The 27629-nt window shown below is 48.9% G+C and overlaps 1 protein-coding gene across 1 annotated transcript in view; it reads right to left on the bottom strand.

Moving 5' to 3' along the window:
- LOC141477185 (unconventional myosin-Vb-like) overlaps nucleotides 1–27629 on the bottom strand; it is a 170368-nt gene that overhangs the window by 47268 nt on the left and 95471 nt on the right. The window contains exons 17-21 of the mRNA XM_074166272.1: nucleotides 23461–23547; nucleotides 12148–12259; nucleotides 10986–11197; nucleotides 6455–6611; nucleotides 4467–4706 (exon numbers count right to left, since the gene is read on the bottom strand). Coding sequence (XP_074022373.1) covers nucleotides 4467–4706; nucleotides 6455–6611; nucleotides 10986–11197; nucleotides 12148–12259; nucleotides 23461–23547 — 808 coding nt within the window. The remainder of the gene's footprint in view (nucleotides 1–4466; nucleotides 4707–6454; nucleotides 6612–10985; nucleotides 11198–12147; nucleotides 12260–23460; nucleotides 23548–27629) is intronic.

Genomic DNA, 27629 nt, shown 5'->3' with positions numbered 1-27629 from the left:
AAGAAGAAAACGCTCCGATGCGGACAGAAGAAAGTGGTCCATCGTGGATATTTTGCAGCAAACCAGATCATAGAATCATAGAATGGTTAGAGTTGGAAGGGACCTTAAAGATCATCGAGTTCCAACCCCCCTGCCATGGGCAGGGACACCTCCACTAGAGCAGGTTGCTCAAAGCCCCATCCAGCCTGGCCTTAAACACTTCCAGGGATGGGGCAGCCACAACTTCCCTGGGCAACCTGGGCCAGGGTCTCACCACCCTCACAGCAAAGAATTTCCTCCTAATATCTCATCTCAATCTCCCCTCTTCCAATTTAAAACCATCACCCCTTGTCCTGTCACTACACTCCCTGACAAAGAGTCCCTCTCCGGCTCTCCTGTAGGCTCCCTTCAGATACTGGAAGGCCGCTATGAGGTCTCCCCGGAGCCTTCTCTTCTCCAGGCTCAACAACCCCAGCTCTCTCAGCCTGTCTTCATAGGGGAGGGGCTCCAGCCCTCTGATCATCTTTGTGGCCCTCTGCTGGACCCCTTCCAACAGGTCCATGTCCTTCCTGTGTTGAGGACTCCAAAGCTGGACACAGTGCTCCAGGTGGAGTCTCACAAGAGCAGAGTAGAGAGGTAGAATCACCTCCCATGACCTGCTGGCCACGCTTCTCTTGATGCAGCCCAGGATGGGGTTGGCTTTCTGGGCTGCCAGCGCACGTTCCCAGCTCATGTTGAGCTTCTCATCCACGAGCACTCCAAAGTCCTTCTCCTCAGGGCTGCTCTCCAGCCATTCTCCGCCCAACCTGTATTTGTGCTTGGGATTGCCACGTCCCAGGTGCAGGACCCTGCACTTGGCTTGGTTGAACTTCATGCAGTTTGCACGGGCCCATCTCTCCATCCTGTCCAGGTCCCTCTGGATGGCACCCCTTCCCTCCAGCGTGTCAACCATGCCACACAGCTTGGTGTCGTCGGCAAACTTGCTGAGGGTGCACTCTATCCCAATGTCCATGTCTCCAACAAAGATGTTGAACAGCACTGGTCCCAGTACCGACCCCTGAGGAACACCACTCGTCACTGGCCGCCAATTGGACATCGAACCATTGGCCACAACCCTTTGAGTTCGGCCATTCAGCCAGTTCCTTATCCACCAAGTGGTCCATCCATCGAACCCAGGACTTTCCGATTTTGAGACCAGGATGTCGTGCAGGACAGTGCCAAACGCTTTGCCTAAGTCCAGGTAGATGACGTCTGTTGCTCTGCCCTTGTCCACCAAGTCTGTGGCAGTGTCGTAAAAGGCCACCAAATTTGTCAGGCACGATTTGCCCTTTGTAAAGCTTTCTCGCGCGCGCAAAAAACCAAATCCCTCGCCTGATTTAGAAACTGAATTAAATAGGGCCAGTTACGGATGCTACAGCCTGTGAGCTGAGCCTGAAATACGGTAACAGGTTTTAATGTCTTCAAAGATCTCCTCTTCCTCGGGGGCACAGGGAGAGTATTGCAGCTTCCTATTCACGCATGAGCTAAAAGGAGCAGGTACAGAAACATTTTCTTCCACGGCAAGACAGAAAATGATACAACCGCAGCTCTCCGGGTTACCTGCCCATTTATTTCTTTGGTTTTTTTAATTCTAAAGTTAATTGGCATTCTGAAAGGTCACGGTTAGAGATCAGCAAGGACTGAAATGAAGCTACTTCAGGGAAAATAGGATGCAACAAACTCACTGCCGCCAGAAAAAAAAAATCATAATCCAGTGGACTAGTTATCAGAACTAGTCAACACGGATTCACCAAGGGGAAGTCATGTCTGACTAACCTGATAGCCTTCTATCATGGCATGACTGGTTGGACAGACGAGGGGAGAGTGGTGGATGTTGTCTACCCTGACTTCAGCAAGGCTTTTGACACAGTCTCCCACAGCATCCTCATAGGTGAGCTTAGGAAGTGCGGATTAGAGGAATGGACAGTGAGGTGGACCGAGAACTGGCTGAAGGAGAGAGCTCAGAGGGTTGTGATCAGTGGCACAGAATCTAGTTGGAGGCCTGTAACAAGTGGAGTCCCCCCAGGGGTCAGTACTGGGTCCAGTCCTCTTCAATATATTCATCAATAACCTGGATGAGGGGATGGAGTGTACCCTCAGCAAGTTCGCTGACAGTACCAAACTGGGAGGGGTCATTGACACGATGGAGGGCTGTGGTGCCACACAGCGAGACCTGGACAGGCTGAAAAGGTGGGCAGAGAGGAACCTGATGAACTTCAATAAGGCAAGTGTAGGGTGCTGCACCTGGGGAGAAATAACCCCCTGCACCAGGACAGGTTGGGGGTGACCTGCTGGAGAGCAGCTCTGAGGAGAAAGACCTGGGAGTCCTGGTGGACAACAGGATGACCGTGAGCCAACAATGTCCCTTTGTGGCCAAGAAGGCCAAGGGCATCCTGGGGTGCATCAGGAAGAGGGTGACCAGCAGGTCGAGAGAGGTTATCCTCCCCCTCTGCTCTGCCCTGGGGAGGCCACAGCTGGTGCACTGGGACCAGTTCTGGGCTCCCCAGTTCAAGAAGGACAGGCAACTGCTGGAGAGGGGACAGCAGAGGGCTACAAAGATGATGAGGGGCCTGGAGCATCTCCCTTACGAGGAGAGGCTGAGGGACTTGGGTCTTTTGAGTCTGGAGAAGAGAAGCCTGAGGGGGGATCTGATCAAGGCCTATAAATACTTCAAGGGTGGGTGTCAGGAGGATGGGGCCAGTCTTTTTTCAGTGGTGCCCAGGGACAGGACAAGAGGTAACGGGCACAAACTTGAACCTAAGAAGTTCCACCTAAACATGAGGAGGAACTTTTTCACTTTGAGGGTGGCAGAGACCTGGAAGAGGCTGCCCAGAGAGGTGGTGGAGTCTCCTTCTCTGGAGACATTCAAACCCCACCTGGACACGTTCCTGTGCAACCTGCTCTGGGTGGACCTGCTCTGACTGGGGGTTGGACTAGATGATCTCCAGAGGTCCCTTCCAACCCTGTATCATTCTGTGATGCAGACATTCATGCTCGTTGCACGAATCTAGCCTAAGTACATGGACCTGAAATGACTCCTCTTAATTAATTTCACTAAATACCCTCCAGATGAGGGGCAGTCGTATCAAACAGGTTTCTGACATACTGATAAAGAACCTTATGTCTACAGTTTTCCCCTCCTAAGGTACAGTTTATCTGTAAAATCTATGCAAGTTTAATTTTCAAATTAAACATCGGGATTTAGGAGTCAGACTCCGCCGCGATGCGCGCTTTGCAGCCAATTAAAAAGCGAAAGCGGCCAGGGGTGACACAAATCCCCGGGTGTCTCGACTCCGCAGCGTCTGAGCCAACACGGAGTCGTTTCTCATCATCTTCACGGCAGGAACCTCCGGTGTCCTACAGTGACGGGAGAGATTTAAGGTGACGAGGAAACCACGGGTGATGTGTAAGGGACAACAGCCGAAATGCTATGATAAACTGCAATAATTAATCAATGGTACTATAAATAAAAAGGTATCATCAATTACAGAGAACGTTTATCCTGCCCATAAAAGGGTTTTTTAAGGATATAGGTGGATATGAATTTCTCAATTAATATTAGCGGATACAGTCAGGCCCTACTCAGCATTCCTTATCCTTGAAGACCTTGGAGAGCCCTAGGAAGCAACACAGAGGGTATTTATCGGATTAATTTGCAAAGTCTCAGGTTGGTAGGTGGGAAAACCCTCCTAAGTGTGTAATCAAACAATTATTCTGCAGCTCATCAATGACAAGTGGCATTTGACGAAGGCCCTTCTGTGATCAAGGTGTCACACTAAGACCATCAAGCCATCCATCGCTTACATGGCGCCATCTCACCCCTCATCGTGGCTCCTCCTTCTGAGCAGTGGTTACCTCTAATACCACAAATGTGCTCAAACTACTTTGCAAAGTGAATATTTACCCAATTTACCCTTTACTTTCCAGGTGATGTGACTCACAGGATGTATGGTTCAGTAATGGCCAAAGTCTGTTTGACATCAGGATCTCACATAGAGCTGGGTTGGATTTTCAAGCAAGAGCTTTCAAAATCATCCCATTTTATCTTCCTCCTCCTCATCCTTCTGGGCAGTTCTCACAACTACAACACAGTTTTTGGAGCTTACTGAGGAAGCTCTTCAGTGGAGACCCAAGATCCAAGTGCATCTGCACTTCCATGGTGGTGTCCCACCCTTACAAGTGTCTGGTCAGCAGTAAAAGGCTACCACCACCACATCATCATAGAATCATAGAATGGTTAGAGTTGGAAGGGACCTTAAAGATCATCCAATTCCAACCCCCCTGCCATGGGCAGGGACACCTCCCACTAGACCAGGTGGCTCAAAGCCCCATCCAGCCTGGTCCTTCCCAGCCATCATGGGAAGACAAAAGCCTTCCCAGCAAGGACAGCACAAGAGAGGCAAAGCAGAAGCAGGACCACACTTGTCCCATCACAACTCAGGACGTACCTGCTCATCGATCTTCCTTTGAAGCTGGACCACCTTGTTCTCCATGCCAATGTTGAGCTTCTTCAGGTGCTGGGCTGAGCGGGCCTCAATCTTCAGCGCCTTCAGCTCCTGCCTGGCCTTCATGCGCCGGTAGTAGCACTGCAGAACGATGGTGGCACCTCTGACCCGGCGGAAGCGAGTGCGGGCCAGCCAGCCACGGGCATACTTCTGGAGGATGGTGGCTTTGTGCTCCGCAAGGATCTGTAAAACATGGGCAGAAACATGACAATCAAGGGAGAAAAGTCACCTGTAAAAGTGGCAGAAGCCTTGATTTTGTTGCAACACCCAACACTTCCCAACCTGCCTTCAAAAGGGCTTCTCCTCCAAGGAGGAAAAGGTACCGTATCAGCTTCTCTTACACATCTTTTGTTTCACCCTAAGGCTTTCTTTGCACTTGCAAATTTTAATTGAGAGGAAAGGGATTGTGTGAACTTAGGACACAGCAGGAGTTACTCTGAAATGAACTTTGTACGTCTCCAATCTTGGCACTCTTATGGGTGGAGAAAGCTGAGGGCGCTCAAAGAGCTAGAAGAAACCCTACCGCATCACTCTGGGGACCTGTTCCAGCCTTACAGCAAAGTCCTGGTGGACACTCGGCGTGTCCTGACCCCACGGAGCATCACCTACAGCTCTGCATCTGTTGCTGAGCCTGCACTTGAACCGACAACTCCACCCAACGCCTTTATCAAGGTGCTCCAGAGATTAAGGATGAGGCCTGAACTTCTACACCCTCTTAAGATGTTGGGTTGTCTTGAATCTCAGAGAGTTTAAACGCCAAATCAGCTGCCTCCCTTGCAGAGGCTTCTGATTTTAAAATAATAGATACTGAAAAAGCAGCAGCAGCACAAATTCCTGATCACCAGCATCCAGCTGCTCTGTTTTGAAGGACATCCCTGGTCTCTCTGGTGGGTCACCAGGCGTCGAGGTTACCTCCATCATCTCCAGGAGCAGGCTCATCATGCCTCTGACTTGTTCGAATACCCCCGGTGACAACAATTAGGAATAAATTTAGGTGACTACCAAAGTAAGGCAATATCTGTGGAGTGGACAGAAGATCCCCCCAAACTGGTCTCAGTTTCCTGACAGACGATTTCATAGAATCATAGAATGGTTTGGGTTGAAGGGGACCTTAAAGATCATCGAGTTCCAAACCCCCCGCCATGGGATTTCTCACTGTATCACTTGCTGTCATCAAACCTTTACGTCCTCGCTTTCAGCTCCCGGTTTAACACAGAAAGCTAATGGAGAGAAACTAATTAAAGAGGGATTTATATCAACAAATGACCCGATGCCTTCCCCGACAGACCCCACCAGTCTTCCTGCCGTACTGGAAACGGCACCCGCAGCAGGGCTCAGACACAAATTCACTTTGCCAGGGAGGGTTTGCAGAGCGTGGGTTAGATCAAATGACATTTCCAGATTTCCACGATGCCTCCCGGCCTCCGAATGACTAACTTGATTTAGCTGCTCCGCTGAGGTGCTGCTGCCAAAATTCATTTTCTGCTTGCACAGCTTTAAACGGCAACGCTCGCCGTCAACGCGTGCTCTCCAGAAACACCAGAGGTGGTCACAGAATCACAGAACGATATGGGGTTGGAAGGGACCTCTGGAGATCATCTAGTCCAACCCCCTGCCAAAGCAGGTCCACCCAGAGTAGGTCCCACAGGAACGTGTCCAGGCGGGGTTGGAATGTCTCCAGAGAAGGAGACTCCACCACCTCTCTGGGCAGCCTCTTCCAGGGCTCTGCCACCCTCACAGGAAAGAAGTTCCTCCTCACGTTAAGGTGGAACTTCTTATGTTCCAGTTTGTGCCCATTTCCTCTTGTCCTATCCCTGGGCACCACTGCTTGGCTCCGTAAAACATCCAAACCGGCCACAATAAATACAGAGAATAAATAGAAAGGCTCTTCCTACTCTTTTCTAATGCGAAGATGCTGCGTGGACTCATACCTTGCGATAAATCCTCCTGACAAACATGCCCCGAGCAAAAGCCTGGATGGTGACGGTTGCGTTGCGGACCCTCTGGAAAGCTCGGAGGATCCGTACCATCCGGTACTGCTTTTGGAAGACGATAGCAGCTCTCGTCCTCCTCAGGTGCTCGGCAAGCCTGCAAAGCACAGGAAAAAGGTGAGAAGTAAAACTCAATCCCTCTTTTTTATGTCATAATAAGTTTTAAACCGGACCGAGAAAAAAAACTTTTGTCCAAAGGTAGTTTGATGGCCTTCAAGAAGGACCACACAAACAGTAGGGCTAAGAAAAAAGCACGTCTCCGTTAAAATAACGGGAAGACAAATGCAATCAGCGTCCATAGCACCCAGGAGCACTGGAACCAGTAATCGACCCATCTCGTTATTCCTAAACGGCATTAAAACCAAATATTTCCCAGCTTTTTTCTTGGTTTGAACTCATCACCTTCCGTAGTTGAGCCAAGCAACGCCCGAGGTTGGCTCCATCGCTTCCTTAACTATAAAAAGCAAAGCGTGGCACGGGGTATCTCCCGACTCGGGGGAAAAAGGCAGCGAATCGATTTGACATTTAAACCGGTGTGCACTGGTTTGGCAACATTCATGAGCAGAGCCCCGGGCAACTCACGGAGAATGAAATAACGAGGGATGCCATCAACTCCCTGCCACGTTGCTCCCCTTCTCCAGCTGAACTCTTGTTCAATTTGCTGTTATGCGGGTTAATAAACGCCCATAAACCCCCCATTTAATTTGATAATTAGCTCGTTTTGCCGTAATTACGATTCGTTTCTTGCTCTCGGCATGAAGCATTGTGCAGCATAGTTGATCCACTTCTTTATTTTGTGAAAAGCACATCAAAACTCAAAGAGCCACATCAGATTGGCTTATATATTCTCTTCGTCAAGGCCAGCGGTTTCTCATTAGGACCCACTGAACCAGAGCTTATTAAAGGGGACAAGGGACGGCCCGTTTCCAAAGAGGGAAGAGTTGTTCAGGTGACATCCATCCCTAGGAAACCAGCACAAGGAGGTGAACTGGAAAATCACGTTGCAGAAACGCTACAGCAGGTGGTTTCTCCTGCCTCCAGCCCCTTTTTTAGCTCATACCCCGTCACTTGGACGTCACCAGGGCTTCCTCCTCCCCTCCTCAGAGGGATGTTTGGCTGATGCAAAGTCAAATACAGACTCCAAGGCTGTAGACATGCATGGAGAGCCCACCAGAGAGGCTAAAATTAATCACAGACTCCCCCTTTTTCTTAATCTACTGTGTCCAGTTCTGGGCCTCCCAGTTCAAGAAGGACAGGGAACTGCTGGAGAGGGTCCAGTGGAGGCTACAAAGATGATCAAGGGACTGAAGCATCTCTCTGATGAGGAAAGGCTGAGAGACCTGGGGCTGTTCAGCCTGGAGAAGAGAAGACTGAGAAGGGACAGAAGGGACATCATCAATGCTGAGCAATAGCTAAAGGGCGGGTGGCAAGAGGATGGGGTCAGACTCTTCTCAGTGGTACCCGGTGACAGGACAACGGGCACAAACTGGAACATAGGAAGTTCCATCTAAACATGAGGAGGAACTTTTTGCTGTGATGGGGGCAGAGCCCTGGAAGAGGCTGCCCAGAGAGGTGGTGGAGTCTCCTTCTCTAGAGACATTCAAAACCCCACCTGGACACATTCCTGTGCAACCTGCTCTGGGCGACCCTGCTTTGGCAGGGGGTTGGACTAGATGATCTCCAGAGGTCCCTTCCAACCCCTATGATTCTGTGATTCCTCTTGTTGCTTAGGTCTCATTTACCTTGTCTCCAATTAAGCTGTGAGATTGTTGAGAGCTACCTGTAGCCATGAGCCAAGAGAAGGACATGAACCTCTGAGGACAAGAGAAATCTGTGCTCAGTTTTAAATAAAGTCACCAAACTCCCCAGCTTTGCTCATTTGAGACCTTCTCATCCCTGGATTCTCCACGATGCCAATCCCTTCCACCAAACACAAATAATGCCACAAATTCAGTTAGCATCTCACGTTCTTCCAAAATACAGTATGATTTAGAGGAAATCCTTGGAAGGAATATGGAAGTTCTTCACCTTCTGTTACTCCAATAATTGATAGAAACCAACATTCCTCCAGCATTCCGGAGAGACGTGGTGACTGCTCAGGAGCCCTGTAGTACACAGGCAGCATCTCACGTTGCCCAAGGGCAAGCAGAGTTAATTGGGCTGCAGATTAGGGAGCAGCACTTCTGATGGGCAGATCCTAACGTAGAGTCAGAGAGAACACTGCTGCTCCAAACCCAACAACAGAGCAAACCCACCACAGCTTCTCTAAGAAAACAAGAAGGGAAACAAAGCTGAAAGGACCCAAATCTACTCTTTATTCCTATCTGCAAAGTGCCTGAAGCCAGCTTGGCCAGATCATAGAATCCTAGAATGGTTTGGGTTGGAAGGGACCTTAAAGACCATCCAGTTCCAACCCAGTTCCAATAGGCAAGGACACCTCCCACCAGAGCAGGTTGCTCAAAGCCCCATCCAACCTGGCCTTGAACACCTCTAACAAACGTGTTTTGGACAACTACAAACTTTTAAGATTCCTATTTGCTGTGAGTGATGCCTGTCACCTCAGGGTGTCAATGAAACTGGAGCCCATGATGAGAACATGCAGCACCAGACAATGAGAGAGTCTTACACTTGGCATCTGCTCCCTCTGAAGGGCGGGACCAGCCCAAGGTCACCTCTCACACGCTCCTCCCCACGATGCCTGGCTGACACTCTTCAAAAATAATTCCCTTTTCCAATACATTTTCCGTCAAGCTGCCCTTACAGAAATTCATTTCACCGCAGCTTTGAGAAAGAGGATTTTTCTCTATTCTCAAAAGCACAACTAGTTCAAGCTCAGCGCAGTCATTTGGAGGCTGAAGTCCTCTCCAAGCTGATCTAGATCTGAGCACCCAACTGACATTACTGCCGAACAGGCCATCCCTATCACCAAAAAGCAGCTCGTTGGTGCTATAAACTTAATTTTCCTTCAGGCAGTTCTTTTTTCATAGAATCATAGAATGGTTTGGGTTGGAAGGGACCTTAAAGATCATCCAGTTCCAACCCAGTTCCAATAGGCAAGGACACCTCCCGCTAGACCAGGATGCTCAGAGCCCCCTCCAACCTGGCCTCAAACACCTCTAGGGATGGGGAAGCCACAGCTTCGCTGGGCAACCTGGGCCAGGGTCTCACCACCCTCACAGCAAAGAAGTTCTTCCCCACATCTCATCTCAATCTCCCCTCTCTTAATTTAAAACCATGACCCCTTCGCCCTATGGCTCCCCTCCTCGATCAAGAGTCCCTCCTCAGCTTTCCTGAAGCCCCTTTAGGGACCGGAAGGCCAGGATGCAGGAGAATGGCAGCGTTTTCAGATGAATAAGGGGCACGAGGTGCAAAGTGTTGGGATGTTATAAAATCGCTTTACTGGTCCCTCACACCCACCCCACTTCTGCTACCAGCTTCTTGCTCTCCAGTTATCCACAGCGTTATCTACAGAAAGCCCAGCGAGTCACCGACACAAGGAAGCTTGAGGTTCCCACACACAGAGTGTTAAACGCTGAGCTCTGTCATTCTGTAAATAGCCCCACTGCCAGTGATTTGCAGTGATTTTTTCTCATCACAAAGGAGCCAGTAAATCAACTCTGAGAACTTCCCCTTGGATACCAAGGAGACACAAAGCTGGCCCCTGACGAAGAGGGGAACACACCAACCAGCAAAGCCCTCACTGGCCGATCCAAACTCCCTTGGCCAGATGTAGTCCCGGAAAAAATATTAGTTCCGTGAAACACTTTCAGCTAAATATCTCAGAGTATTTTAGTCATCCGATTACAGCCGAGCTGCCTGTGTTATAGCCCTGAATCAGCACCTAGAAATTAAATCAATATAGATACGACATCAGTTTGAGGCAAAGAGTTTTGATCTCTTGCCCCCGAAATAAAGGTGGGGAGAGGGGCCAGGAATAAGTAGAATCATAGAATCGTTTTGGTTGGTAGGGGCTTTTTAGATAATCAAGTCCAAACATCAACCTAACACTGACAAAAACCACCACTGAACCTCAGCACCACATCTGCCCAGCTTTTAAATACCTCCAGGGATGGTGAACTCCACCACTGCCCTGGGCAGCCTCTTCCAATGCTTGATAAACGTTTCCATGAAGAAATTTTTCCCAATATCCATCCTAAACCTCCCCTGGTGCAACTTGAGGCCATTTCCTCTTGTCCCATCGCCCGTTCCTTGGGAGAAGAGATGCCTGAGAGAAAGTCCTGACTTCAGCACAGAAACTTTCACCGTAGCGGTACCCACGTGCACAATATGGGTCTTGTTTTCACCGGGGTGAAAGCTAACACCCCACCCAGAGCATTTTCACTGTTTCTCCTACGAAACCCCCAAGTTTAAGGTCTACAGGATGGAACAGATTGAGAATAGGAGCACCCAGAAGTGGTTTCCCACTTGACCTCCCAGTTAGCCCTTCCTGGGAGGGCTTCCCAGCACCCACCTCCGCGCCAGGTGCCCACGCGTGTAACGCTGGACGACGATGGCAGCTCGTCTCAGCCTTTTGTACTTGAGCCTCTGCAGCCAGCCCCGCACCGTCTTCTGTATCATGATGGTGGCAGCTCTGAACTTATCTGCTCGCAGTTTCTCCAGATATGCCACCTGGCCTGCACGGAAAAAGATCTTGGTACGTCCAAACTGGAACTTGTCTGGATCCTTTTCAAAAGCATAAAGGAAACTAAATTTAATTAAGGCAAACATTTATTTATTTATTTTATTTTCAGTCTATGTTGCTCAGTACATACAGATTAAAAAACCCGCTTCAAATCAAATTTATCAGCTCAGCTCTACATCTTTTATTAATTGGGTGACGGAGATATTATTAGACTCCAAACTACTTGAGCTTTTATATACCCATTGAGGAAGGCAGCACTAGGATTCGGTCTGAAGTTTCATATATTTATACAACTTTTTAATGTTTTGGGGGTTTTTTTCAGTTGGTTGGTTGGTTTTCAAAGTTAAATACAGCAAAGCAACGCCAGAGGACTTCAAGAAAAGATTTCTTGCTTCTAAAGATCAACGCTTACATCTGCAAAGTCCTACACATGCTGCAAGCGGCTCTGCAGCCAAGACACACGCTTGGTGCGTAAGGAGAACGGGCTTTTGCAGAGAGAGGAACCCCGTGGAGTAAATTCCTCAAAACCCCACCAGGAAAACAAAGGATCGAACTTTAAAACCTGGCTAAAACGCTGTGTTCGTTCTGGGCTGCTCAACAGCAAGAAAACAGGAAGAATCTTTTGCGTTGCCCAGTTGTGAGCTAAAAATAACACACACGAATCTGAGTACTAAGATTTTGGTGAGGAGAGGAGGCAAAGACTCCTTATTTGCTTAAAGGGAAAAAAGTCCCAATCTGTGGGATGCTTTTTCCACATATTAGCGGCCAAGAAAAGTCTCCCACACATCAAGATAGAACCATTGTTGCATTTTTCTCTTACTCATTTCTGCAAAGAGACATTTAATGACGGGGCGACAGAACCGTCTTTGACTAAGGTTCACGATGCCCTACACAGGTGAAGTAGGAGCAAGGAGAGTAATTCAAACCACATCGAAGCCACGAGCTTCCGTGCTGTAAAAAAGTCACTGCCAAAAATACGGTCCCAGCTCACCTTAATGAGGTCTTCCAACAGGGTCTGACAGATCTGCTTCTTGTCATTCTTGGAGAGGTCCCTCTTTTTCATGAGAACGCGGTATCTGTTGAAAAAGTCGTGGTAGGACCATCTGAAAGCAAAGAACGCACAGGATCAGTCTCCACGTCGGGCATTATTTCCTTAAAATAAAGCATTTGGAGTCATAGATGAGTCAAAATATGAAACTCATACACTAAGGGATCTCTCATCGTGGATTGAAGCCACCCAGAAGGAGCTTGGTAACCCCAAACCTGACCCCCCCACCCAGCCTCAGCCCTCTCCTGCCGCTGAAGGTCCTTATCAGCGCATTTCTAGCCTGGAACTGGAAGGCCACGGATCATCACGTTTTGATTCCTCCCGACGGGCTTCCCAAGCTGCTGCATTTTACCAGTCACATGCAACACCACCATTGCCTTTGGAAATAATATCCTAATTTTGAAGAGATCACAGATCCCTTGCTTTGGCCAAAAAAAAAAAAAAAAAAAAGAAAAAGCAATCTTGGTATGATAAAGAATTCATCAAATTGAAACTCTTCCTTATTACGCTTTTCCAAACTCTGCTGAATGTAGATTTGAATCGATTCATTCACTGACCTCTGTGGCCAAGACCCTTAAAAAAACCCCACAGAATCTTTGGATTCTGAAAGGACAGAGCAGCCACTTGGATCATAGAATCATAGAATGGTTAGAGTTGGAAGGGACCTTAAAGATCATCGAGTTCCGACCCCCCTGCCACGGGCAGGGACACCTCCCACCAGACCAGGTTGCTCAAAGCCCCATCCAGCTTGGTCTTGGAACCCCTCCAGGGATGGGGCATCCACAACTTCCCTGGGCAACCTGTTCCAGTGCTTCACGACCCTCACAGGAAAGGATTTCCTCCTAATATCTAATATCTATGGATGTCACCAAGGAGTGAAGTTTCCAAACACGCAACACTAATCGAAGGAATCGAGAGCCCTGTATCTTACTGCTGGGAAAGATCATCTCCTGCCGCCGCTGCAGACTGGATCCTGCAATCGGTTCAGCATCTGCCAAGTTTTAGCCTTCCCCAAATTAACACAGTGAGTTATGGACCCCTCAAAATCCAAGCTTTTAATTAAAACACCAGGCGTTTCCAGTGCTGTCAAGAAAGGCCATCGATATTTCAAAAAAATAGGCAGAACAAACGTCAAAGGAAGGTGGGAGAGAATTGCAGAGATTCTGATTTCTGCCCTCGCTCAACGAAACCATCTGTGAGCCCGATCCTCATCCCAGCCGTCCAGAAACATCTCCTCCATCCCGCACCCCATGTGCCCCTATATATTTTGAGTGGTGTTCCTCAGGGGTTGGTACTAGGACCAGTGCTGTTCAACATCTTTGTTGGAGACATGGAAAGTGGGATAGAGTGCGCCCTCAGCAAGTTTGCCGACGACACCAAGCTCGGTGGCACAGTCGACACGCTGGAGGGAAGTGATGCCATCCAGAGGGACCTGGACAGGCTCGAGAGGTGGGCTCATGTAAACCTCACGAAGTTCAACCAAGCCAAGTGCAGGGTCCTGCACCTGGGACGGGGCAATCCGAGGCACAAATCCGGACTGGGAGGAGAACGGCAGGAGAGCAGTCCTGAGGAGAAGGACTTGGGGGTGTTGGTGGATGAGAAGCTCAACATGAGCTGGGAACGTGCGCTGGCAGCCCAGAAAGCCCCCAGCACCCTGGGATGTATCAAAAGAAGCGTGGCCAGCAGGTCGCGGGAGGTGATTCTACCCCTCTACTCTGCACTTGTGAGACTCCACCTGGAATACTGTGTCCAGCTTTGGAGTCCTCAACACAGGAAGGACATGGACCTGTTGGAAGGGGTCCAGCGGAGGGCCAGGAAGATGATCAGAGGGCTGGAGCACCTCTCCTATGAAGACAGGCTGAGACAGTTGGGGGCATTCAGCCTGGAGAAGAGAAAGCTCCAGGGAGACCTTATGGCAGCCTTCCAGTACCTGCAGTGAGTCACGTAATCGTGGAATTGTCAGAGTTGAAAGGGACCTCTAGAGATCATCTAGTCAGGAGAGCTGGGGAGGGACTCTTGATCAGGGAAGGGAGCCACAGGACGGGGGATAATGGCTTCAAACTGAAAGAGGGGAGATTGAGATGAGATCTGGGGAAGAAATTCTTTGCTGTGAGGGTGCTGAGACCCTGGCCCAGGTTGCCCAGAGAAGCTGTGGCTGCCCCATCCCTGGAGGGGTTCAAGGCCAGGTTGGAGGGGGCTTGGAGCAACCTGGTCTGGTGGGAGGTGTCCCTGCCCAGGGCAGGGGGGTTGGAACTGGATGATCTTTAAGGTCCCTTCCAACTCAAACCATTCCATGATTCTATGATTCTAATTCTTCCTATTTTTTCACTTCCAGATATTAAGGAGGGGGGAAGAAAGGCAAAATAAATTGCAAAGGGTCAGAGCGATGCTTGTGACGGGTCCTCACGCTTGGCCAGTATGCGGTGTGTCCAACTGTTGACAGAATCTCTAATGAACCATCTTGATGGCTGGAAGCTGGGCTATTTGGTGAGATAATCACACCAGAAATATAGTACAGCCAAGACTACCCACCCTTCAAATAACCAAAAGTACTGGATTTTCACTGAAAAAAAAACAACTCCAAATATCTACTACGGGGAGCTCTCTGTGGGGTGAGGTACGACAAAACTGAACTCAAAAACCACGCAAGACCACGGGCTCGTGACACGCAGGGTTTAAGCATAAACTCGCTTTCTTTTTGCTTCCCGAATTCCTCCGTTTTATAATTCCGTTTCCTATTTTGTACCTTAATCCTTTCGCTCTGGGCAAATAAAACCCGTTTTCATTTTAAGCACCTCCGAGGCTTTAAGCAGCTCCAAATCAAAGCCGATAGGAAAAGCGGAGAAGGCAGTGCCCGAGGCTGGAGACCTCCTGCCCGGCTCAGGTACCGCTCACGCTCGGGAGAGCTTGGGGAGGGAGAAAAGAAAAGGAGGGAATGAAGGAATATCCCTCCCCGTTAACCTGCCAGAGTCAGTTTAGGGGCTGATATTATGAACTGCTGCTATTTGGAGGGAGAAATCCTCCTGCAGTCGTCACCCAGGCTTCCTCCTGCAAAGAAGCCACACGCATAACGAAGGCACGGGTCCAAACTGGGCAGAAAGCAGCAAAATCCATCACCTTCCCGCACTGGGACAGAGACGGAGATCCCACAGATGAAGAGTCAGATACCTACAAAAATCCCTTAAAAACAGATCGTAAATCACTGCGTAAAGGATCTGTCTTCAGAGCCTGTTGCTCTTTGGGGGGGGGGGATAAAATCTGATTTTCCACATTGTTTCCACTTGAGCCCATTTTTAACATAAATAATTCACTATTTATGATTAAGTCTCATATGAAATTATGGGAAGTGGCAAGGAATACGCTCACTGATGGATGTCGGGGTGTTTTGCTGCGCTGGTGGCATCCGTAATCCTCTACCTCACCTTTATCCATATCTCCCAGGGGTTCACAGCCCAAAACGTTGAACCTCCAAGGCCCAACGTCGCTTGGCCCTTGCCGTAACGAGGCAGCTCTCGTCACCCTCGCCGATTTAACAGGAGGTGACACTCCCGAGATCACGCTGCTCGGCTTATCGCCCACGGAATATCGAGACAAAAACTCTGCCACGCCTGGGCTCCGCTGGCTCCACCGGGAATATTTTCAGTCCCAGTTCACACGGAAAATAAAGCTGCAGGGGTTCAGAGGTGCCGTTAAGAGGACCTCCCCCCCGGGAGAAAGGAACAATTAAAGCGCTGGCGTTGAATGTGACATGTCTGGTTCAACCGCTTCAGGTTGAGAGCGGTATAAAATTACCTTAAAACTGGGTCCTTCGAGAGGAACAACCACGATGCTCCAACCCTACAAGAGAGATCTCTCTGGTGCAGAAATACTGAAGCTCAATGCTTTGGTGCACACACGCTTGTTTTTATTCTTCTGCCTATATATGTCATTATTTTATTTTTTTTTTTAGGTTCAATATCTGCATCTTCAGCAGAGAAAAGGCAAAAAAAAAAAAATGGGAAAATTTAACGTCCCTCCTGCCAGCCCACAAAGCGATTCCCAGCCGTGCCCACGTCACTCCACATTTCAGCAGGTCAGGACAGGTTACGGGAAGGTTATAGCTCGGTTCGACTTGTTGATAAGTATTAAATTAAAAAGAGACCCCGGGTTTTCCGGATGCCGACCGGCGCTTCGTTTTTAGGAGGTGGAAACCACCAAGGGCCGCTAAATAAACACAATTCCTTGTAATTATTAAGTTTTACGATCTGTAAAGAGGATTTTGATACCTGCCCAACTGAAGGAGGCAGGAAAGACTGCAGAGATGCTCCTAAAACCTTTCCCGAGAAGAAATAAAAATAATCTCGGGGTTGAGAGAAAACAAAAGCAACCTCTAACGGCAAAATTTCGCTTTGAAACCAGCACAGGTCACTAAAGGGAAGAGGCAATAAAAAGAATGGAAGGACACACGGAAAATAAAATGCCTGTGGAAAAAAACCTCCTTGGGCTTGAGCGAGAAGGAGGACGCTCGAGGGCTTGGCCAGGAGAAGAAGACTTGGCCACCCCAGGAATTGCTGTGTCATCTACAGGAATTAGACGGAGGGAATAAGCCATAACGAAGGCCACAAATTAAGCTTTGCATCTGTGGTTTAAAAAAACCCCAAGATTTGGATGCTTTACAAAAAACTATAGCCGGATGCAAAGCAAAGGGGATGCCCACCCCCCCCCCGAAATCGCGGGGCTACGAACCCAGCTGGAATAATTACAACCTCGCAATTAAAGGGAGGGTTCGGGTAAGAAGCCGGGGGGGGAGGAGGGGAGATGGAAATTCTGACTCCTGAGGAAGCCTCTGAAAAGCATCTCTCCGAGCCCTCAGCAACTGCCCAAAATATCCCCAACCTATCATTTTAGGGCGTTTCAGCAGCACTCATAGAATGGTTAGAGTTGGAAGGGACCTTAAAGATCATCCAGTTCCAACCCCCCTGCCCTGGGCAGGGACACCTCCACTAGAGCAGGTTACTCAAAGCCCCATCCAGCCTGGCCTTGAACCCCTCCAGGGATGGGGCAGCCACAGCTTCTCTGGGCAACCTGGGCCAGTACCTCACCACCCTCACAGCAAAGAATTTCTTTCTGGTATCTAAATCTCCCCTCTGCCGATTTAAAACCATCACCCCTTGTCCTGTCACTACACTTCCTGACAAAGAGTCCCTCTCCGGCTCTCCTGTAGGCTCCCTTCAGATATTGGAAGGCCGCTATGAGGTCTCCCCGGAGCCTTCTCTTCTCCAGGCTCAACAACCCCACCTCTCTCAGCCTGTCTTCATAGGAGAGGGGCTCCATTCCTGTGATCATCTTTGTGGCCCTCCGCTGGACCCGTTCCAACAGGTCCATGTCCTTCCTGTGTTGAGGACTCCAAAGCTGGACACAGTGCTCCAGGCGGGGTCTCACGAGAGCAGAGTAGAGGGGTAGAATCATCTCCCGCGACCTGCTGGCCACACTTCTCTTGATGCAGCCCAGGATGCGGTTGGCTTTCTGGGCTGCCAGCACGCACTGCCGGCTCATGTTGAGCTTCTCATCCACCAACCTTCTCCTCAGTCCTTCTCCTCAGGGCTGCTTCTCCAGCCATTCTCCGCCCAACCTGTACTTGTGCCTCGGATTGCCACATCCCAGGTGCAGGACCCTGCACTTGGCTTGGTTGAACTTCATGCAGTTTGTATGAGCCCATCTCTCAAGCCTGTCCAGGTCCCTCTGGATGGCACCCCTTCCCTCCAGCATGTCAACCATGCCACAGAGCTTGGTGTCATCAGCAAACTTGCTGAGGGCGCACTCTATCCCACTGTCCACGTCTCCGACAAAGATGTTGAACAGCACTGGTCCCAGTACCGACCCCTGAGGAACTCCATGCATCACTGGCCGCCAATTAGACATTGAAGCATTGACCACAACCCTTTGAGTGCGGCCATTCACCCAGTTCCTTATCCACTGAGTGGTCCATCCATCGAACTTTCCAATTTTGAGACCTCTCAATGAAGAGCTGAAAGGAGGAGCGTAATAAGAGCTTGATGATTTTATGACTTAACCATAAACCGGTTAATTTTGGTGGCTTAAAATTATGGAATACAAAATCTTTCCATCAAGGGTAAAGAAATTCATCACCCAAGACTCTCCCAGTGACTGTCTGCGGAGCAAGCCCGGCTTCAGGGAAGAAATCCCGCCGGCGCTGCATGGTACCACCCCTCCGAAGGGATCAATATTTCCAGCAGGAAGGAGCTGGACTATATTCATCTTTCTATAGGAGCCGAAGCAAAAAATTTCTCTCGCCTTGTTTGTTGCAGCAGAAGAGATTTGCCTTTCAATTAGCTCAAAAAGACGCAGGCTGGAATGGCTTGAAATTCTCTGGAATATGTTCAAAGAGCAGAACGAGGCGGGAAATCCTTCTATTTACATATTATCTTTGTTGGAGAGCAGCTCTGAGGAGAAAGACCTAGGAGTCCTGGTGGACAACAGGATGACCATGAGCTGACAATGTGCCCTGGTGGCCAAGAAGGCCAATGGCATCCTGGGGGGCATCAGGAAGAATGCAACCAGAAGGTGGGGTGGAGGGAGGTCATCCTCCCCCTCTGCTCTGCCCTGGGGAGGCCCCAGCTGGAGCACTGGGACCAGTTGTGGGCTCCCCAGTCCAAGAAGGACAGGGAACTGCTGGAGAGGGGACAGCAGAGGGCTACAAAGATGCTGAGGGGCCTGGAGCATCTCTCTGATGAGGAAAGGCTGAGGGACTTGGGTCTTTTGAGTTTGGAGAAGGGAAGACTGAGGGGGGGATCTGATCAACGCCTATAAATACTTCAAGGGTGGGTGTCAGGAGGATGGGGCCAGGCTTTTTTCAGTGGTGCCCAGGGACAGGACAAGAGGAAATGGGCACAAACTTGAACGTAAGAAGTTCCATCTCAACATGAGGGGGAACTTCTTTCCTGTGAGGGTGGCAGAGCCCTGGAAGAGGCTGCCCAGAGAGGTGGTGGAGTGTCCATCTCTCTGGAGACATTCCAACCCCACCTGGACATGTTCCTGTGCAACCTGCTCTGGGTGGACCTGCTTTGGCAAGGGGTTGGAGGAGATGATCTCCAGAGGTCCCTTCCAACCCCACGTGATTCTGTGATTCTGGGAGCGGGCAAACGGAATTTCGGGTAGCCAAAGGCATGTATAGGTTTTGTTTCCCTGAAACGACTGCAAGACAGCTAAAGGCACATTATAGAAAAAATAAAAAAAGAAAGATTTTATATCCCCGGATGCCCATGATACGCTTCAATGATGAATGTTAAATGTTTATAGAGTTGAGCAGCTGAGATTTCATCCCTAATTGACAGAAGGGCGCTGCATCTGACAGTCGGCATCCAGCTACCAGGGGCAGCAGACAGATGCCAAAAAGCCCTTCAAAAAAAAAAATTAATTTCATCCATAACAACTCTTATAATAAGAGTATTTCGAAGAGCCAGCAACGACAACGATACTCAGAGCTACTGGGAGACCACTGCCTGGAAACCACCAGAACCAGCAAGAAGAAAAATGTAGAGTTTTGACAAAATGCAAGTGAAAAAACTTGTTTTAAAGAGTATTTTGTTATTAATGAAGATCTGCCCCAATTAATTTTCTCTTTAGGTAGCCGGTTTCTACAGAGATGATGAACGGTTTTACAGTACAGAGACGTTTTCCGTGCTTTACCCACAGAGGTTGGTGATAGATTTATTATCTACCCATCTCAGACAGTCCATTCATCACAGTCATTTATGTACATTATAAATACATTTCCTAACCGCCGCGTAACGTTTCAAACCAAACAAGAGATTTTTCAATTTACTTGAGAGAGCTGCAGAGCGCAGCGGAGCACGGAAAGGATCAAATAAAGCCAGACGTACCCGAAACGGGGAGCGCGAGGCTTCATCTATCAGCGGGAAAGCAATCGTGTCTTCCACGATACAACACTAAAAACTCTATTAAAACTTTTTCTTTTTTTTTTTTTTCTTAAAGGAACCAGGTAAAACCATCGATGGAATCCTCAAAACATTCAATTCTTCAACATAAAAACTAATTGTGAGGGAGAAATGGGAAATGAGAGCAGAAGGTGGCTTTACCCAGGGATCTCTGACCCAAAGCCACATCACTCTCACAAGTTACTCTCGCGACAATCTGCTGGGAAAATATTCAGGTGGAAATACCAAAAAATGAAAATAAACATTTTCTCCTGTTTCTGTAATAAAACTTCCCTGGAGATAAAACATTTTGAAAATCCCCCGTTGCTCTAAAAGTAAATTCCTTACGCCTCAAGTGAAGCAAAACCCAACCAAAGATCAAGTTTTCCGTTATTATTTTCAGAGGTTTAAATTTAGATCCTTCACAGGGGGGGTTAAATTTAAAGCCACGACCCTCCTTTCGGGTTTTATCCTTGATCACCCATTCTAGTCCAACTCGTCTCAAAACATATGGAAATAGAGAGGAGTAATCAACGCTCACCGTGATGGAAACCGAGACAGGCGGCACGGATGTAAAAACGGGGAAAGAAGTGAAACGTTCATTAGGTTTCCCACAAAATAAGATCCTGTGGAAGCAGCTTTTGCCAAACTGGCTTATAAAGTCAATTCAAATATATAGATTATTCACAGGTTTTCAATGATGTCGCCCAGCTCCCGGGTCCGGATTTTCAAGGCTGGAATTTTATGACCATTTTTACTACCAGAACCCAAAGCCAGCGTCTTATTTTACTCAAGAGTCCTTGCTGGGTATAATTATCTTTCTAGAAACATTCAAATAAACACAAATCTGTCTTTGAAGCGTCCCAAACACTGGAGAAGGTCACTCTAAAAGGCTGAAATAGGTATTTACACCCTTCTTTTTTTATTTTTTTGCCCCCCTGGAGGAAGAGCAAAAGTTGACAAGTTGAAGTGATGGAAGAGTTTTGTATTTTTAGTGTCCTGGGGAAAAAAAAATAAATCAATCTCAGAACCAAAAGCACACGAGCAGAGCCAAAAGCATCCCCTTATGAGTTTTTCAGGATGGAGCGGTCTTTGCACCGGTGAATTATTTACCATAAATAGGTCTTGGCTGGTCTCCAGGTGTCGCGGCGGTTTCTCCCCTCCTCAGTTAAAGAATCACAGAATCACATGGGATTGGAAGGGACCTCTGGAGATCATCTAGTCCAACCCACCTGCCAAAGCAGGGCCACCCAAAGCAGGTCCCACAGGAACGGGTCCAGGTGGGGTTGGAATGTCTCCAGAGAAGGAGACTCCACCACCTCTCTGGGCAGCCTCTTCCAGGGCTCTGACACCCTCAAAGGAAAGAAGTTCCTCCTCATGTTGAGATGGAATTTCCCATGTTCCAATTTCTGCCCGTTGCCCCTTGTCCTGTTACTGGGCACCACTGACAAGAACCTGACCCCATCCACTTGACACCCACCCTTTAGATATTTCTCAGCATTGATGAGGTCCCCTCTCAGTCTGCTCTTCTCCAGGTTGAACAACCCCAGGTCTCTCAGCCTCTCCTCAGCAGAGAGATGCTTCAGTCCCTTCATCATCTTTGTAGCCTCCACTGGACTCTCTCTAGTAGTTTCCTGTCCTTCTTGAACTGGGGGACCCACAACTAGACACAGTCACTGGCCAACAGAGGTTTTACACGGGTTAAGTGCAGCAGAACCATCTCACGTCAACGCACGGAAGCTGCCATGAATCCTCAGAGGCTCTTTGCAGCTTTGCAGGAGATGAAAGCAACTGGGAAGGGCAGGACGCTCCTCCCCAAAAACCAGTATGGGGAATTTCTCACGGTGTTCAGCATCACGCTCAGCCGGCTCTTTACTGAGCGTATTTATAACTCCTTTGTTCCATATATAAAGGCTGATGGCTCTGCTGACATTAACACAAAGCTGCTTGGCACTAAAACGCAATTGATGCATTTTTAGAATTATTTACCCTTGTCATCTTCAGGGCTTATTTATAGTTTATGTTTTCTGATTTATTAGGCCCTAAAAACCTCTTCTGAATTTTGTATCGCAATCAGCAAGAGCCACACCACCCACAACCTTTCCTTTTTAAGACGCAAGGGTTTGGAGAGTTTAACCCTGCTTTGGATGTGCGGGGTGAAAAGTCTGCAATAATGACTTACAATCCTTATTTTCTTTCTCTGCAAGTATAATCACAAATTTTTTGGCTGAAATGACTATTGCAGCAGGCGGCTGAAGCCAGGGAAAAAAAAGGGAAAGCAAACCGTACAGTGCAAGGAACCTTTTGAATGAGGAGCTTCAGGCAAGCAGGGAAGGAGTCCTTTCGGGCAACGCTTGCTTCTACTCTGCTCTCGTGAGACCCCACCTGGAGCACTGCGTCCAGCTCTGGAGTTCACAGCAGAAGAAGGACATGGACCTGTTGGAGCGGGGCCAGAGGAGGCCATCAAGATGCTGCGAGGGCTGGAGCCCCTCTGCTGTGAGGACAGGCTGAGAGAGTTGGGGGGGTTCAGCCTGGAGAAGAGAAGGCTCCGGGGAGACCTTAGAGCCCCTTCCAGTCCCTCAAGGGGCTCCAGGAAAGCTGGGGAGGGACTCGTGATCAGGGAAGGGAGCACTAGGACGAGGGGGAAGGGTTTGACAGTGCAAGAGGGGAGATTGAGATGAGATCTGGGGAAGAACTTCTTTGCTGTGAGGGTGGTTGAGACCCTGGCCCAGGTTGCCCAGAGAAGCTGTGGCTGCCCCATCCCTGGAGGGGTTCAAGGCCAGGTTGGAGCGGCCTTTGAGCAACCTGGGAGGTGGGAGGTGTCCCTGCCCAGGGCAGGGAGGATGGAACTGGATGATCTTTAAGGTCCCTTCCAACCTAAACCATTCTATGATACAGAGCCATTATTTCGCTACTTTCTGTCCATCTCCGAAAGGGATCAAAGCTGGACTCTTTTATCTGCCACAAAGCAGCTTTTTCCAGAGATTCCACCACAGCAAATTACTTCTTAGGACCAAACAGAAAGCACCAGCTGAAACACTGGACAGGACACGACACACTCACCGGCAGCCCCACGACAGAGCTCACTGCTTGATAACGAACCTCAGATTTGAGGAACCCAGGAGCTAACGGTGGTTTTGCAAAATGAAAAAAAAATATAAAAAGGGGAAAATCTACCCTGGATAGAAACCAACCTAAATAAACCCTGTTTGTCCTGAAAACACCAGTGTTTTCTTCTCCCTCCCTCGCCCCAGTTAATGAAGTTGCTGAGTAAAGCACACCAGCAGCACATCACCACGTCAAATTCCCAGGACGGTACCTGGATGGGAATCCAGCCGCGCTGATACGGATGGTCTCCAGCACTCCGCAAGCTCTCAGCTGCTGCACCGCTCTCTTCGGATCAAACCTGCGGTTATATTTAAGACAGAGATTAACACAGCGAGAAGGACAACATGTTTCCAGAAAGGAAACCAATTCAACAGCAAAATAAATCTGATATATTAAATTCCATACCAAAACCGAGCAATTAATAGGTTCCACGGGTTTGCGGACCATTAAGTTTATCAACAAGAGTAGTGTTCATGTTCCAAACAAAGAGCTTTGGTAGGTGTCACGTGGAAATTGAAGGTATTTCTCCTCTCAGCTGTCTGCCCTCTTTTTAGCTGACCCCTTACCACTGGCATCTCATTTCCATCAGCAATTTGTGCCGAAAAACCTTGGCGCCAACTTCCAGCTGAATCCTTGGGCTGTGCTCTCCCTGGTTCCTGGCATGAACCCACTTTCAGATCCGTCCATTTTTGTACAGAGCACGGGTACCAGCATCCCCCATCACATCTCCCTCCTTCCACCCCTGCCACCGAACGCGCAGAGAGGTCCCTGCTCTCCAGCTCAAGATGTTGGACCCTGGAAGAGGTTGTTGGATCAAGCTTGGACTCTTAAGATGTAGATGCCCATAGATGTCGATGCCCACAGACGTCTTAGGTTTCCACAACAAGGGTGAGGAGCAAAAGCTTCTCAGGTACCTGCTTGTCCCATCCGGAAAACCCAAAATATTTACTCCCATGGGTCAAGATTCCATGAATAATTCTGCTTGGTCTCTGCTGTGCAAAAGCAGCATAAAAAATAGGCCCCAGCTACTCGGTGCATTTTTAAATTCCCCAGAGCTGTCAAGTCTACAGTAAGTTATTCACTACAACGCCGTCAACACGGTGCGGGGTGGAAAAATCAGTCTTGGCTGTCACTCGCTTCAAGGAAGAATTCCCCAAGGGTACAATTTCCATAACAATAAATAATAAACAGGGAGAGGTAGACGGACGGGGAAGCTTCAATCCTGGAAGATCCCAGGGCAATCTATCCTTGTGCACGAGGGGAACTTTCTGTAACGCGGCCAAGCCCTGCTCAGCGAGGATGAAATGCAGCAACCGGAGCGGCTGCAGTGATTTATCAGCACGGAAAGCCAGGATCCTCTCTAGATACAACTCCACGTAGGGGTTAAGGTTGAAATAAAGAGCTTAAAAGCGGGACAATAGACATTATTATGAACTCCTTTTCCTTGCTGTAGCTGGCAGAAGCCCCCAGCAGGTTTCTCTCGGCCCGGAAACCCAAGTAAGAGATCACAAACCCTGCCTTGAAACAGAATTTGGAAGGAGAATTGTCAAAGGTACAAGCTGAAGTCAGGCGCTCCCCTTGCACCTCTCTCTTTGAAGTCTTCTCCATGAGGGATCAACCTCAGACGCAGCCTGCAGTCAGATGCCGCAAATATCACCGCGTGGTGCCAACACTTCATCCAGGCTGGAAGTCTGACGCCCCTCACCTCGCTAAGAAACAAATCCTACATTTGCACCGTGATATAAAGTAGGAATGAGAATAATACAGAGTGCAAAAGGCCTTAGGAGGTCTCTAGTCCAACCTCCTACGCTCAAAAGCCGAGGCAGCTATAGGGGCAAGACCAGGTTCCTCAAGGTTTTATCAAGTCAAGGGTTGAAAACTTCCAACGATGGAGGTTTCACAACCTCTCTAGGCACCTACTCCACTCTTCTCATGGAGAACAAAAACGTTTCCTTATCTCCAGCCTGAACCTCTCGCTTCAATTTGTGGCCACTGACTCCCGTCCTCCCACCACACATCACTGTGAAGACCCTGGTTTCGTCCTCTTGGAAAGCTCCTGTAAGCACTGGGAGGCTAGGTCCTTTCTTGGGGCTAAACATCTCATTTTAGGAAAAATGTAGTGTTCTTGTGAGTTGAAAAATGTCCTGTTCTTGTGAGTCGAAAAATTTCATGTTTTAGGAAGAGAAAAAGGTCTGTGGTTTTTCCCTGAACAATGAACTTAACATCAAGTGTTCTCCATCCTGCAAGGTACCACTTCAATGCTAACCCAGAGCAACACCAGGGGAGGTTTAGGATGGATATTAGGAGAAAATTCTACACTGAGAGGGTTGCCAAGCCTTGGAAGAGGCTGCCCAGGGCAGTGGTGGAGTCACCATCCCTGGAGGTATTTAAAAGCCAGGCAGACGTGGTGCTGAGGGACATGGGTTAGTGGTGGGTTTTGTCGGTGTTGATGGTTGCACTCGATGATCTGAAAGGTCCAGGGATGGGGCAGCCACAGCTTCTCTGGGCAACCTAGGCCAGGGTCTCACCACCTTCACACTTAAGTTAGGGAAGCTTCCTGATGGATCCATATCCACCAGGATACCACGACCAAGGGTGAGCCTATTCACGGATGCTTCCTCCTCCTTTGCAGGATAATGTCAGAGCCGTCTCTGCGCTCCGAGGTGGCACCATCCTCAGTGGGAGCAGTCGGACTGCATCGGATCAGCTGGAGGGCAATGCCTCCCTGCTTTTGGATTCCAATTATAACTCTGCTTTCTTAAATGTCACCACCCGCAGCTTCTGCCAGGGCCTTCAGAAGCCATCACTATAAGATCTATGAGGTCTCTGCATATTAATGGCTGAGCTCTTTTGGACTTCCAGGGAACAAAACTGGGCATAAATACATTATTTAAGAGGTCAAACAAGGCTAACAGCTATTCGCTCGCAACGTTCGCAGCTCCTGATAACACCTCTGAACCGCAGAGGAACATCAAGACTGGCTTTTTACTTCAGCTGTTCACTCACCTGGAAACCCGCCCCAAGTTGATACAAGTCACCTCTTCACTTTTTCCACCTTTTTTTTGGAAGCACCAAGGCGTTTGTGTCCATGGTACAAGCCATTTTGCCAAGCACACCACTTATCTCTCCACTTTTTTCATTCCTTTCTCTGCTACGTTTCACCATTTAGTATTATAATGATTTAAATCAAAGCCATTCCGAGATGGAATTGTCCAAAGACCCTATTATGGCAAAGCGAGGATGCTCAGTATTGGCAGATTATTTCCATTAAATAAATGGATTATTTCCATTAAATAAATGGACCTGGATGAGGGGACCGAGTGTATCCTCAGCAAGTTTGCTGATGATACCAAACTGGGAGGGGTGGCTGACACCCCGGAGGGCCGTGCTGCCATCCAGTGAGACCTGGACAGGCTGGAGAGCTGGGCAAGGAAGAACCTCATGAGGTTCAACAGGGAAAAGTGTAGGGTCCTGCACCTGGGGAAGAAGAATGTCAGGCACCAATACAGGTTAGGGGTGGACCTGCTGGAGTCAAGTTCTGAAGAGAAAGATCTGGGGGTCCTGGTAGACAGAAAAATGACAACGAGCAAGCAGCGTGCTCTTGTGGCCAGGAAGGCCAATGGAATCCTGGGGTGGATGGAGTCCTGGTGGATAGCAAACTTTCCATGAGCCAGCAACGTGCCCTTGTTGCCAAGAGGGCCAATGGGATCCTGGGCTGCGTAGGGAAGAGTGTGGCCAGCAGGTTGAGGGAAGTCATTCTCCCCCTCTACTCTGCACTGGTGAGGCCACAACTGGAATACTGCGTCCAGTTCTGGGCTCCCCAATTCAAGAGAGACAGGGAACTACTGGAGAGAGTCCAGCGAAGGGCAACGAGGATGATTCACGGATTGGAGCATCTCCCTTATGAAGAAAGGCTGAGAGAGCTGGGACTCTTTAGCCTGGAGAAGAGAAGGCTGAGGGGAGACCTTATCAATGCTTTGAAGTATCTGAAGGGTGGGTTGAAGGAGGAGGGAGCCAGATTCTTTTCAGTGGTTCCCAGTGACAGGACGAGGGGCAACGGGCACAAGCTGGAACGTAGGAGGTTCCACTCGAATATGAGAACAAACTTCTTTCCGGTGAGGGTGCCAGAGCCCTGGAACAGGCTGCCCAGGGAGGGTGTGGAGTCCCCTTCTCTGGAGATTTTCAAGCCCCGCCTGGATGCAGTCCTGAGTAACATGCTCTGACATGCTCTGGGCAATCCTGCTTCGGCAGGGGAGTTGGACTAGATGATCTTTATGGTCCCTTCCAACTCTAAAAAATTCAGTGAAAAATTCAGTCAAATTAATTACTAGGACCTGCATTAATCTTCATTTCAATGGCACAAAAGCCCAAGAGAAGTGA

This window comes from Numenius arquata, chromosome Z, assembly GCF_964106895.1.
Source record: "Numenius arquata chromosome Z, bNumArq3.hap1.1, whole genome shotgun sequence".
NCBI classification, from domain to species: domain Eukaryota; kingdom Metazoa; phylum Chordata; class Aves; order Charadriiformes; family Scolopacidae; genus Numenius; species Numenius arquata.
The sequence above is the reverse complement of the archived record's forward strand: the minus strand, read 5'-3'. Positions and strand labels throughout refer to the sequence as shown.